The sequence below is a fragment of the Elephantulus edwardii genome, unplaced genomic scaffold, assembly GCF_000299155.1.
Source record: "Elephantulus edwardii isolate Elephantulus edwardi_28Jun2011 unplaced genomic scaffold, EleEdw1.0 scaffold00003, whole genome shotgun sequence".
Classification (NCBI taxonomy): Eukaryota; Metazoa; Chordata; class Mammalia; order Macroscelidea; family Macroscelididae; genus Elephantulus; species Elephantulus edwardii.
In genome coordinates, this window is record NW_006399753.1 from 1668732 (window position 1) to 1683242 (window position 14511).

Consider the following 14511-nt stretch of genomic DNA (forward strand, 5'->3'; position numbering starts at 1 on the left):
GCTCCCACCCTCACCCCGCCCGGCCTCCTCCCCTGCTCTCCCTCCCTCCCTGGCTCTCAGCAGCCCGATCCCTCCGCAGGAAGGACTGAGATGTGGGGGTGAGGCCCTCCCTCCAGCCTTGTGTGGGCCCCGCTTCTGTCCCCCCTTTCCCATTTCTCGGACACAGTATGTCCGAGTCCCATTCATACAGCCCCTTAAAAGGCACAAGGCTAGAACCTCTCCACTCTCACCATGTCTACAGTGTCGCCTTTCCGGCTTACTGTGTCCTCACCAGGATTATTTCATGTCATTTGGTTGTTGCTGCGGGTGATTCACATCTTGACGTCAGAATCCTTCCGAGGGAGCTTTGTGTCCCGGAAGCTTGCATCGGGGTGCTGCCTCGGCGCACTGCACCCTTGTGCCAAGCCCCACAGCGGTGACAGCCGCCTCGCCACCTCCGGGGAGCCCAGCCAGTTCCACCTGAGTGGCGGTGTGGTCGCACGTCCCATGCTTCTCTGAGTTGCTGTAACTGAGTCTCCTGGACGCTGGACCTTGAGTTCCTTTCCTGTGTTCCCTTAGGGCCAGCAGCATCCTTGTCACAGAGCCACCCTCAGACATTAAAATGTGGGGGCCCTCAAGGACCAGCTCCTCCCGTCACAGATCAGAAAACAATCCCCAAGCAGTGAGGGGACCTGTCCCAAACCAGTTGTGACAGAGCTGGGATCTAGTTGAGGCCCTTGCTGCATTGAGGTGAATTCCCATTTCTCTGGAGATGTGGTCCCAACAAGCATCCCGAAGGCTCCAGCCACCATGTAATGCTGGTGTCCACACAGGGCAGGACAGGGCCAGCATTTCCTGAGACGTGCTGATCGCTGCCCTGCATCCCTGGCATCACCAGGACTGTGTCATTTGCTCTTCTTTCTGGTCAAGCTCGAGGTGTTTGAGATCCAATGACCTGTGTCTTTCTCTGCCCCTTCTGCTTCCAGTGGCCTGTTCTGTGCACACGGGACAACGTTTCAGGCAAAGTCCCCCTCTGCAGACGCAGGAACCTTGATTAACCTGAAACCAGCCCACTGGGACCAGCTGCCTGCTAGACTGAGGGGGAACTACAGGCCAAGCTGGACAGTGGTCAACACCTTCTGCAGACAGGACCGGGGTCCCAGCAGGCAGAGCATCTCGAAGGTGATGTGTTGCTGGCCCCTTGCCCACTGAGAGCTCTGGGGTGGCCCCTTCGAGGAGCAGAGAAGACCAGGAACCTGAGGTGTGGAGGCAGGAGGACTGACGTGGGCCCCCATAGCCCAGCTGGGCCGGTCTCCTGGGTGCGGGGACTGGCCAGCCCCCACATGGCCTCCAAGCTGCCCACAAGGAAGGGCTCGGGGGAGAAGCGGAAGCGGGTGGTGCTGACCCTGAAGGAGAAGATTGACATCTGCTCACGCCTGGAGAAGGGGGAGAGCCGCAGGGCACTGATGGAGGAGTACAACGTGGCCATGTCCACTCTCTACGACATCAAGGCCCACAAGGCCCAGCTGCTGCGCTTCTTCTCCAACTCGGACTCGAGCCAGGCTCTGGCGCAGCGGCGGACGCTGCACACCCCGAAGCTGGAGCACCTGGACCGCATGCTGTACCAGTGGTTCCTGCTGAAGCGTGCCGAGGGCATGCCCATCTCGGGCCCCATGCTCATCGAGAAGGCCAAAGACTTCTACGAGCAGATGCAGCTAACCGAGCCCTGTGTCTTCTCGGGCGGCTGGCTCTGGCGCTTCAAGGCCCGGCATGGCATCAAGAAGCTGGACATGGCCAGTGAGAAGCAGGTGGCCGACCGCCAGGCGGCGGAGCAGTTTTGCAGCTTTTTCCGGAGCCTGGTGGCCGAGCATGGCCTCTCCCCGGAGCAGCTGTACAACGCGGATGAGATGGGCCTCTTCCTGCGCTGCTTGCCCCATGCTGCCCCGGACGGGGGCCCTGGGCCGGGCCTCAAGCCAGGCAAGGACCGGCTGACCGTGCTCATGTGCGCCAACGCCGCGGGCTCCCACAAGGTCAAGCCGCTGGTGGTCGGCAAGTGCGGCGGCCCGCGGGCGCTCACAGGCCTCCAGCACGTGCCTGTGGCCTACCAGGTGCAGGGCCACGCGTGGGTGGACAAGGACATCTTCTCTGACTGGTTCCACCGCGTCTTTGTACCCTCAGTGAAAGAGCATTTCCGGACGGTGGGCCTGCCCGAGGACGGCAAAGCCATCCTTCTGCTTGACAGCTCGCGGGCACACCCACCGGAGACGGCGCTGGCAGCAGACAGCATCTTCACCATCTTCCTGCCAGCTGGCGTGGCCACGCTCATCCAGCCCATGGACCAGGGCGTCCGGCGGGCCTTCATGCAGAGCTTCATCAACCCGCCCGTTGGCCTGCAGGACTTCCATGCCCGCTACAGCATCCATGACGCCATGTTCCACGTGGCCTGCGCCTGGAGCTCCGTGCCCAGCACTGTGCTGCAGCGGGCCTGGCGGAAGCTGTGGCCCTCCGCAGTGCTCACCGCTGGCTCCTCCTCTGAGGACGAGGGGGCAGAGCGTGTGCAGGGCCAGGAGCCCAGCAAGGTCTTGACTCACATCCTGGAGCTGGTGGGGGACCCCGTGTCCCACTCAAACGGCGGCCTTCAGAAAGGAGAGGCTGGAGAGTGGACGGGGACTGCAGAGGAGGTGGAGTGTGGGAGGGTCCCCACAGAGCCCGCCCCAGCGGTGTGGGATCAGGGCAAGGCCGAGGGAGCTGGCCTGGAGCTGGGCGCAGAGGACGCCTGGGAGCGGGCCGCAGCCTCCTTCCACACGGTGCTGGACTTTGCGGAAAGGCAGCCCTGCTTCAGCGCCCAGGAGCGCAGCCAACTGCAGGTGCTGCACGCTGCCTTCACGCGACAGAGGCGGGCCAGGCAGCGTGGTGCCCTGGGGGCTGCAGTCAAGACAGAGGCGGCCTGCGAGGGCTCCCTGGAATGCGCCCCGGGCTGCCCGGCTGCTGCGTGCCCACTGCTGTCCACGTCCGTGACAGTGCATGGCGACAGCTGACCGTGTCCCTGCCCCTGAGCTCCTGTGAGTGCAGGTGCTGCAAACGTGCGGGGGTGGCCTCACTGCTCCTGGGAGGGGGCCCCTCACACTGCGACACCCCGCCTCACCGGTGTCCCCTGACCTGAGCAGCGCCTGGGCCTCAGCCAGCTGGGCCCCACTGGGCCGTCTGGTTACTCGGCCGGTGCAGGCGCCGCTCCACCCGTGCTGAAGCATCAGGCCCTCGCTCTGGCTCGGTTGCAGGAGCAGCTCCCCGGGCTGGGGTTTCCATCCAGGCTTCCTGCGGGTCGGGAGCTGCTGGCAGGTGCCGAGTGGGCCAGGACAGGAGGAGTCCAGTGGCTGTGATGCTGGTGCTCCCACTTCAGTGGTGACCTAAAGCCATGGATGAACTGTGTGGGCCTATCTGACCCTTGATGTCACTGCTGCCCATCAGGACAGGGACAGTGGCTGGGCCACGCTGATGGGGAGGTCGTGTAGGCCTGCAGCATGGGCTGCTGCCCCATCAGCCTGTTTATAAATGTCCACTGTTGAATGGAATCTCGCGTACTTGCTTGCTCTGCAGACAGGAAGGTGGCTGGGTCCTCGCTGACCTCGGCTCTCCTCTCCGTCTGTAGTTTGCTGGCTCTTGGGGACATGGGCTCCTTATAGGAAGATGATGTGTCACCAGAGCTGGCCCAGGGACCTCCTGGAGCTGTGAGGAGGTCAGTCTCCCAAATGGGCAGACATGCTCTCCGCCTTGTTCTCATGTCAGCACTGTGGTGGTGGCTTCTCCCGCATTCCGTTCGCTCCAGCAGGCTCTCTGAGGTGACAGGACTGCAGGGTGGTGGAGGTCGCACTCCGTCTTCCAGTGTCCAGGGCAGGATGTCGCTGAAATACAGCTGGGCATGGGGGGTGGGGGTCATTAATGTGCTGTTATCCACGTGTGCACGAGAGTGGATCGTGTGGTCACCAGGAATTTTCTCCTGCATCTCGTCCTGTGGCCTCAGCGTCAGTCTCCCCGGGTCTCAGGGAGCATATGCCTCTGTGGGTTATGTGCACAGTCCGGTTTCTTATGCCTGCTCTGTGTGCCAGGTGGTCAGACGCCCGCAGTGCACCCCTCACACCACACACAGCTCACACTTCACATAACACACAGCACAACCTAACACCCCACACATGGTGTTCACACTGGGATTATCAGGCAGACCGCTCACTGAGAACCCCAGCACCTTCTTGGTCTCCGGCCAGCTGAGGGGTGGCCGCCCTCTCAGTACCTGGAGGTGTTCTGAGAGCTCCCTCCCCTGGCTCCTGTGGGGCTGCCGTGGCTGCCTCTCCATGTAAGGCTTTGGCTGGACAGGAGCCTTACTACCTGCGAGGTGAGCGCCTAGTGTCACACTGGCGGCCATCACCACCGGGGAGGGAGACATGGTAGCCACTGTCATGACACGGGGAGGAGGTAGGAGGGTCCTGTGCGCTCTTCTGACCACTGACTCCCCAGAAGGGTCACCTGATAACTCCTGTCCACCTCCCTCCCTGCCATCATCCTTCAGAAATAGAGAGCCGGGGCCTATGGAGGGTTGCAGAGGGCTTGGGCCTGGGCCCCTAGACCCTACATCACTGAGGAAACTGAGGCAGCTAGAGGCCAGTGCAGGAGTCTCCAGTTACATCTACTGTGTCCCCACACCTGCTGGCTTGTGGGGTCAGGTGGGCGGAGGGCACAGTGTCCTGCAGGACTGGTCCTGCCCCTGTGCACCAGGGTCCCCTGTCAGGAACCTGAGCAGTTTGCCCACCTGGCCTGCCCGCTCCCCTCAGTGCACTTGGTCCCGTCCATACGTCCATTCACAGGCCCGCTCACTGGGTCCCTCATTTGGTTACATCCTTCACAGCTTCGTGTGTTTCACCCCCGTTTATTCCCTCATCTGTCGTCCCTTGTCCGCTGAGTCCCCCATCATTCATGATTCGTTTACTCGCTCTCTCATTTGTTCTTCACGCAGTTCGTCCCTCCCTTTCACTCCCCCGGTCATTTATTCACACCTTCGCTGTTCATCCCTCGTTCATTCATTCACCCGCTCAGCCCACCCCTCATTCATTTACGCCTATTTATTGTCACCCCCTCCTTTGAGTCCTGGCCTGTCCCCTCTGGCCCAGTGGTCTTGGGCCTGCTGCTTCACCTCCCTGAGCCCCTGTGTTGAATGTCAGGACAGAGCTGAGCTCCAGGCTCCACCCTGACAGGGCTGAGTGCAGACTATCCGGTGGGACAGTCCTGTGGGTCCAGTGGGTAGGATTCCCGCCCTCCCAGCCGAGGAGTGAAGCCACTGCCAGGTCCCCCCTCAGTGTCACTGGCTGTGTGGGTCCAGCACGAGGTTGGACAGTTAGGTGGATGACAGAGGAACCACACTCCCAGCGAGGACACAGGTGTGATCCACTGGGCATGGGAGGTGGGTCTCCACGCTGACCAGGGCTTTTTGTGTTGAGTGTGGTGCCCTCTGCTGGACTCGCAAGGGGGTGCAGGTAAGTGGAATGAAGACAGGTGGGCAGGATGGACTCACAGAGGAGGTGACTGAGGGCAGAGGGCGAGGAGAAGCCCTGCAGGAAGTTAAGTCCCCAGGAATAGGGACTCAGCCTCCGGGATAGGAAGCGGCTAGCCCCTGGTGGGGAAGGGGCACAGGGTCAGCAGAGAAAGAAAGCCCTGAGCTGCAGAGGGAAGAGTGTCACCCCTCAGAGCTCCCAGAAGTCCCCAGCCTGATGTGCTGCGGTCAGTGTGGGCTCTAGGCTCCTACTTTCCACCGCTGTGGGAGAACTCTCCAGCTCTGGCCGGGTAAAGGTGGGCACTCTGGTTCAGGGATGGCAGGGTGGGCAGGGCAGAAGTCTGAGGCTCTGCTTCCTCTGGGCCATGCCACCGAGTGGGTACGAGAAGCTCAGCTCCAACATCAGAGTGAAGGCAAGACCCTGGCTAGGCACCCAAAAGGCAGTGTGCACGGAGATTGCACTGAGAGGGGGACCTTCCAAGATCACTATCCCAACGCCCTGCCGCTGAGCTCCGCTCCTGGTCATTCTGCCAAGGGCTCGCCTTGGCCCTGCTGTGAACCCGGAGGAGTGTGAGCGGGGGGCGTGAAGCCTGTAGGAGTTTGACTGTTAACTGGCCAGCCTCCTACCTCTGTGTCCTCACCCATGGTGACTCGGTGTCCTCTCTGCCTTGCCCCCTCTCTCCAGCCCCCCATTCTATGACTGAAGAGACCAGGTGCTCTTAGGGATAGCAGCAGGGTCGGCTGGTGACCGTGAACAGACTCCCTGTAGAGTGGGGGCTGGGAATATGAGAGCTGGTTTCCTCCAAATTGGGCTTCCACCCGGAGCAAATGGTTCCTGGAAAGGCATCCAGTGTGCCTTCTTCACCCAGGGTGGGACAGGTTCAGTGGGCCCACTGGAGATTCCGTCCACCCTGGGACCCCAGGGAGAGGGGAACCCGAGGTAGGGCTAGGGTGACCATCTGGGGCTAATGGCATCCCGGCCTTCCCCAGCTGTGCTGCACCCAGGCTCTGGTGGTCCAGAGAAGCTTTGAGGGTGGGGAGATGTGAGGTTGGAGCACAAAGGACCAGTGAGGGCATAGACGTCATGACCAGGTGGGCCAGCATCCAGGAGGGCAGGTGGCATTCAGTGCTGGGCTCTGTCCAAGTGCTGAAAGTGTGGCATCTCCTGCTCCAGGCTCATCTGCCCCTCCAGAAGGACTTGCTTCAAGTCCCCTGGTCACTTCCTCTTGTCTGGCCTTGTCTTATTACCTGGATGGTGGGTCATGCAGCTAATGCCATCTTGATTCCTTCCCTGGGCTAGTAGCCCAGGGTCAAATGTGTGGACCAATGAAACACCAGAAACTGACCAAAGCTCTGTGGTGGCCAGTTTTAAATGTCAAGGCTACTGGACCAGGTTTAAGACCAGCACTCACCTCGACGGTCCTGTGAAGGTCTCTACATAAACCACATAAATGCCTTTAAGTAGTAGCCCTGTGGCACTAGATGTTAAGCACTGGACTACCAGCTGAGAGGTCAGCAGTTAGAAACCACCACTGCTCTGTGGCGAGCAAGCTGTACCCGTGAAGAGTCCAGGCTCAGGCCTGTGAGCAGCCCCAGGTCACTGTGAGTCTGTGTCGGCTTGACAGCATCAAGTAAGTGCGAGGAAGAGCCCATCACACGAGGCTCTGATGAGGAGGAAAACGTGACCAGCACAGTGTCCATGGAGTATTTCCCGTGGCCCCGCCTTCCCTTCCGTCACAGCTGTCCATCTGGGTTGGCCTTGGGAGGTACTGTTCCACTGTGCCCTTTACCTGCAGAAGGGCCCACTCTGGACTGTCTTGCCAGGTCCTCCTGATGATGCAGCAGCCGAGGTGCAGCACCCATGGCTCGGCCAGCGATGCTGCCGGAATACACTGTCCTCCTGGATGAAACCTGGCCTTGGGGGTTAGCGTCATGGCGATGAAGGGGCAGTGAGGTGATGGAGGCAGGGATCTGGAGGCCTTTGGGGACTGACAGCTGGAGGGGGTGGGAGGCAAGGAGTGATAAAGGGGGCCTGGCTGCATGTCCCCATTGTCCAGACAAAAACACTGAGGCCAGAGAGGGGGAAGTGGCCCTAATGTGGGAGGCGATCCAAGTGTGGCAGAGGACCCCGGCCAGGGACTTCTGCTGCTGCGTGCCAGGTCCACTCTGCCTGCCTTCTCTGTGGGCGACTCCCCAGCCCAGCCTCAGTGTCTAGAGGAGAGGCAGACTGCAACTATGGGGTGGTTAGACGCCCTGGCAAGACGGGGAGGAGGGAAGAGGAGGAAGGAGGGCGGGAGAGAGAGGAGAAAAGTACCCAGAATAATTGGTTAATTTAAGAAGGAGCTGGGCTGCCCCCACCTCTCCGGGAACCTCCAGCACCGGCCCCAGCAGAGTGGGAATCTGTTGGCATTGTCTCCCGTTGTTAATAAAGCAGAGCAATATGTCATCTGGCACTCTCCACACTCGTGCCCCTCCCTCTGACTAACTCTCTTTAATTAGAAGTCCTTGGGAGCCTCCACACGGTGGAACAGCCCACCCTCTGCTGCTGGCTTCTGGGCTCCCTCTGTCCACTGGGACTCAGCCAGGAGGGTGGGGTGACTCCCAAGTCTCTGACTCAAGCCAGCTGTCCCGTGCCCCCACACCCACCCTGTCCTGTGCCTGCACACCCACCCTGTCCCGTGCCTGCACACCCACCCTGTCCTGTGCCCCACATCCACCCTGTCCTGCGCCTGCACATCCATCCTGTCCCGTGTCCCACATCCACCCTGTCCTGTGCCCACACACCCACCCTGTCCTGTGCCCCCACACCCACCCTGTCCTGTGCCTGCACACCCACCTTGTCCCGTGCCCCACACCCACCCTGTCCCGTGCCCACACACCCACCCTGTCCTGTGCCCCCACACCCACCCTGTCCTGTGCCTGCACGCCCACCTTGTCCCGTGCCCCACACCCACCCTGTCCCGCGCCTGCACACCCACCCTGTCCCGCGCCTGCACACCCACCCTGTCCCGTGTCCCACACCCACCCTGTCCCGCACCCCACACCCACCCTGTCCTGTGTCCCACACTCATCCAGAGGCACTGCTGACGAGAGGTTGAGGGAAGGCTGGCAGCTGTCATGGGCCACTGGGAAGGTGACATGAGCTGTGACAGACAGGCTGCTGGCAGGTACATGAATCTAGCCTGGAGACTCAGGGCGCTGAGGGTCGTTGGTCACCCGACCAGCTAAAGAGCAGAGTTCAGGGAGCTTGGGGACAGCAGTATGATGAAGACTGGTCTAGAACAGGAATAGCCTGGGTCAGTAGCTGCCTAGCAATTTGTTTTAGAATCAGGTCTCCTGAATGCACTAGTTTATCTCCCTGTACCTCAATTTCTTTATCTATGATATGGGACAGTAATGGCTCATTTAGAACAGGATAAGCTGTGACAGAGTCCCTGGACAGAGGAGAGTTCTCTGTTAACCCCTTACCACCCTGCCTGTTCCAAGACTCGGGTAACGGACCCCTCCCTCCCCTGACATCTTCTGTCACCCTCATTCCCAGTGACCACAGAGTACGGACCTGGCCAGAACCAGCACTGGCAAGGGGGCCCTGTAGGATGTTCTGTGTCAGCTTATAGGACTTAGGTGACCTGACTGCAACCAGTAGGCATTTCAGTTGGCCAATCTGAGGGCAAATCTGGGCGGACACCCAGGTTGCTGTCCTTGAGGCTGGTCCAGCTGGTATCCCAGAGCCGGGATGTGCATGGTGCTGGTAAGGTGGGGGGTCAGGTGAGTGGACAGGCGGGGCCCTCAGGCCCAGTAGGTACAGATGCCCACTCGATGCTGAGTCACACAGACCCGCAGCTCCTGCTGAGCCCGTGACAGCTGATGTCCACAGGAACAGAGGGCCACACACCCTGTGGGTGTGCAGGGGGACAGGGAGCCCAAGTCTGTGGTTGGAGCAATGTTGGCTGAGGTCTGGCAAGAGAAGAGTACCTGGCTTGTCCCTTCTCTTGGGCCAGTTGTGGTCCCAGGGAGCCAGCAGTGGACAGGGAAGTGCCCCTCATGTCCTAGCTGAAAGGAGGCTGGGTGGGAGATCCGTGATGAGGGTGCTGTGAAGATGCTGTGCCGCTGGAGGTGGGCAGATGAGAAGAGAGAGAGGCCTCAGGAGTGGAGGAAGGGTGGACACAACCTCAGTTGCAGGCCTGGGCCAGGGAGATATGGAACAGGTCCAGCTCTGCCTTCCCTGCGCCCCTTCTCAGAAGCCACCTCCTTCAGGAAGCCGGCCCTAGTGCCCTCTGATTGCTTTCAGGGTCCCCAGGGCATCACTAGGTCTTGAGTCGGGTGGCGGGGGCAGGTTAGAGGCCCGAGGTCCAGGAGGGAGCAGTGTCCCCACCCCTCGTGGTGCCCCGCATGCGGAATAGGCAGGGGGAGGCTGGGGCGCCCCGTCCCCAGGCCAAGGGTCGCAGGGCGCTTGGCCTCCCAGGCTGGGCTCCTGCGCGCCCGCTTCCGGCGGGCTGGCATCCTGGCTGCGCAGTGGCTGCGTAGGGGGACCCGCGCTGCGTCACAGCCCCTGCGGCTCTGCAATCCTCGCCTTTTATGGCGCCGGAAGCGCTTGGCAGCCGGTAACGCGCTGCGGAGATTTAAATGGAGATGTAAGAACAGCCAGAGAACGCAGGGTAGGCGGCGGCCCGGTGCCACCCCTCCCTGGCAAGGCTGTCCTGAGGCCCCCCGCTCGAGACCAGCCCAGCCAGCTGGCAGCAAATCTCACGGTGACAGAGGGGCTGCCGCCTACTGGACTTTACTGCACGATCCAGGGCGGTGGGTGTTCTGGCTGGCGACGGGTCTGGCCCTGTGCCCAGTGGGGCAGAAAGGAGGGGCCGTCGCCCTCGCCCCCTCCCCTCTGGCCTCAGCTGCTTCTGTTAAGCTCTCTGTGCTCCCAGAAATCCGCCAAAGGCTGGGCCAGATCGGGTTCCTAGTGCCCTTCTATCACCTTGGCTACCACACAACCACCAGGACCACCACTGACAAAGGCTGTGCCGCCCCCACCCCCTGCAGCCTTTCCATGCCCCGCCCCCACCTCTCTGCGGCCAGGGCCAGGCAAGCTGCCCCCTTGACCCTTCCCAGCTCTGAGAAGCCCTGCCCAGCTGAGGGCCCCGCTTGGGGCGTGGAATGTGTCTGCCAGGCCCAGCCTTATCAAGTATCAAGTGCGGAAACAGAGCCTTTCGTGTTCTTCTCTGTTGGAGGGAGTGAAGAGACCCAGCCCGCCAGCGCACCCCTGGGCCATTGGCAGGCTGACCAACCAGAGACACACCCCAGAGGTCGGCTGTATCAGAGAGGCTTCACTGCTGCCTCCAACAAGGACAGGACAGCAGCTGTTGGGGACGAGAGCCACGTGGCCTTGCCCGGAGCAGCACACCTCTCAGACATCTGCAGAGCTCAGCCCCTCTTGCTTGCTTCTGAGGAAGCCCCTCTGTGCTTTCAGAATCGACCCCATCATTTTTATTGCAGGTCAGCTGGCTCTTCCAGGTTGTTCATCCTGTGTCAGTCTCAAGGTTGCACGGTGTCCCGGCATGCACCAGGCCTCCACGCTGGGGGTGCACGCCATGACCACACACCCCCGTGTTCACACACACATACACATGAGCACACAGACACGTATCATGCACAGTCACACACAGCCACACAACACAGGGACATGCTCACATGCTGAGCTGCAGCATGCAGTCACTCACACATCGACAGTTACACTGTATTCACATACAACTGTGTGGACACACACTCTCCCATAATACAGTTCCACATGTGCTCAGATCCATACCCTCATACACACACAGACACAGTATTAGGGATTTTGACAGGAACATCTGCAGAGATGAAGGACTCAGAACGTGCATCAGGGAAGGCTTCCTGAAGGAGGTGACAATGAGCTAAGAATCAGGATACATTAAAGCCATACCAAGTTTCATGTTTAGCGTTTAAAACTGAGCATGCATTTGCCAGCTGAAGGCAGGCAGCGTGGCAATGCCGTGCAAGTCAGCCAATGATCCTTCCCACCTTCAGCCCTGACCGTCGTGGGCAATGACCCCAAATCTGTCCCAGCTGAGATGAATCCTTCAGCAGGGTGGGGGCCCTGGAGGCTGTCTGCCAGCTCTCCATGCTGCCCGCCCCATGTCAAGGAGCTGACCTGCCTGTGCACCGAGCAGGGCCAACTCTTGACAGGTGAGGAAACTGACCCAGAAGGGTGGGCTGGTGGGGACTGTGACTGCAGCCCTGGGGGTCCTTCTCTAGACCCCCTGGAGCCCACACTGATGCTGTCCAGGTTTGGCCTCTCTGCTGTGTGGCTTGTATCTTCCCCTCCCCTCTCTGGGCTTCAGTTTCTCCTCCACTATAGTGTTGGATGGGGACCAATTGAGGCTGGGGGTCCAGAAAGTTTCTGGCCCCTGAGGGTGGCTGGGGCATGGGCAGCTGGTCCAGGTCCTTCGCACCAGGATCACTGGAAAATTACAAACTTCTTGGCGGCTGGTGGCAGTGCAGAGGCAGGAGCGAGAGAGGAAGGAGGGTCTGTGTGGGGGCCGGGACAAACAGGCTGCTTGTTCCGGGGACAAGGACGCGCAGCAGCACAAACCCTGCCAAGGCAGGAAGAGGAAGGAGGCAGGGAAGGAAGCGGTTCGGCAGACACTGTTCCTGCTCCCTGAGGCGGGCCCCACAAGCAACCCCCAGGGCTCTGTTCTAGCGCCTGCACCAAGACACCCCACATCCCATGGTTCCTGCACCCACCCATGCCATCTCAGGCCAGTCCACAGCACTGGCAGGTCTCCACCACCATGGAAAGACCCCTCCCCTGTCCCTGGCCTTCTCTGGGGGTCTCTGCAGACACTGGGAAGGGTGTAGGGGAGCCTGTCTGGGTCGTGTGCTCACTGGGCCTGGAGCAAGTGTGCCTTCAGGAGGCAGAATCCATGTGGAGTGAAAACTGACCCTGGGCCCTGGGTCCATGCTGCCAGGCTGTCCCCTGCCTTCCAACTGTCCCCTCCCAGACTCAGTCTCCCCTGAAGGGCCCATCTGTCCCCACATCATGAGGGTTACTCTGGGCCCCTCACCCTCAGCCCCGGCCTCCTGCCTCCATTTTCTAGGCCTCTCCGTCCCCCTAAAGGAGGGAGAAGGGGAGGAAGACCTGTTTGCTGTGGGACACACACACACACACACACACACACACACAGGATGGAGGCAGGTGGGACCAGAACTGCCTGCTTGATGAGCCCCTGTCCCCCCTGCTAGTATGGGCTTGTGGCGCAGAGAAGGACAGGGCCTGGGGCTATGGGCAGGTTCCCAGGTGAGACTTGACCTGGAGGCACAGTCGGGAGTGGGCAGCAGCTGGGGCCTCCCTGACACTCCACCTGACACTGTCACTCCACTTCACCCCTGGAGCCAACTTTCCAAGCCCCCACTCCGCCCTAAAGAACACCCCACCATGGAGTCGGCTACGCTAGGCTCACTCGGTACTGGCCATCTGGGGAGTCACGGCCCTGAGCTGACCTGGGGGTAGCTGTGACAGTCCATCTGGGGAGAAGGCACCACAAGGAAGGGCCTCAGGATGGCTTGAGGAGGAGCCGGGTGACGCTCAGGGAGCCGCCCCCCCCCCCAGTTGGTGCCTGTGCTGGGACAGCACAGGGCAAGACAGGCCGGTGTCCTGGTCCCGGTGCGCCGCTGTCCCAGGGCTGTGGTGAGGGAACACAAGGGGGACAGACTTCACCCCCAGCTCTGGAGGAGGGGGTCGAGATTCAGGTGTCAGCCAGCTGCACTGGCCACATGTCCTTGGGAGGATGTCCCCAGGCCAGCCGTGGCATGTGTATGCAGGTCTCTCAGCAGCCAGCCTCCCCGCCCCATCCGCCTGGCTCTACTCCACTCACATGGGGTATCATGTACCAGGCAGCCAACAGAAGGCAGGTGGTGGTTCGAATCCACCAGATTCACCTTGGAGAAAGGGGGTCGTCTCCTATGGTGACAATTTTCACCCTGCATCAGTGACTTTGGGTTTAGTGCTGTCACACCATGGTCAAAGCACTTGGGGGCTGATGGGCAGGACCCTCCGGCCGCAGTGTGGGAGACGTGGTGGTCACTAGGGCAGATTCCAACACTGGGAGCTTCCGGGGGCCTGGTCCCTGCCCTGCAGTTTTGCTAACTCAGACGCGTCCCTGACGGTGAGTGCGGTTCTGGTCCAGTACAACCTTGGTTAACCACTTACAGCCACAGACTTTGGGCCAGGCCCCAAACAGGCACTTCTGGACACACTGACCAGCCCCTACCAGATCTGGCACTACAGTGGGCAGCCCGAGGACACAGGATCTGCTCACCCTTCTCCTTTGGTCCCTAAGGGGTGGTGGGCCCCACCGGGAGTGGAAGCAGAAGCAGGTGTACAGCATGGCCAGAGCCTGGACCGTTAGCTCAGCTGACACAGGACAGGAGCTGTGTCCCTGCCCAGCCTGGCCAGATGGTGTGGAGAGCAGATGAGACGGGGGAGCTGCACCATGGCGCCCCCGCCTTCTTGCTCAAGAAGAACTTCTCCAAACTCTGGGGAGAACAAGTCAGTCTGGCTTCAAGGAGCTAGACATCAAGACCGGAGTCCAAAAGCCACCTCCACCCCAAGGGGCTAGGAGGATGGCCCCCAGGGGGACCTGGGAAGGAGCCAGGTGCGGGCCGGGTCAGTACCTGGGACAGCAGCCAGCACCTCCCTTGGGGTAGGAAGAGGGAGGGGCCTGGGTCTCTGATCTTCTCTAAGACTAGCCCTTCCCTCCAGTCAAGGAGGGTCCTAGGGCCACCAGGAGGAGCCAGAGTGCTCATGGACACCTGAAGATGCCCACTGACCAGGCTGCATCCCAGGCTGCTGCGATGGGCCTTGGCACCTCCCCTGAAGCCAAGTCACTGTCCTGTCCTGGCCTGGAGCCAGTAAGTGGCAACTAGGAAGCTGGAAACAGAGGTCAGTGTGGGCGGCCCTGGGGCAAGGGAGGTGG

General features: G+C 60.9%; 1 protein-coding gene across 1 annotated transcript; it reads left to right on the forward strand.

The window, feature by feature from the left end:
• Positions 1–1322: 1322 nt before the first annotated feature.
• On the forward strand, positions 1323–3017 carry JRK (jerky homolog (mouse)). Its single transcript, XM_006879445.1, has one exon. It carries the CDS (start codon positions 1323–1325, stop codon positions 3015–3017), a length of 1695 nt encoding a protein of 564 aa, XP_006879507.1.
• Positions 3018–14511: the final 11494 nt, after the last annotated feature.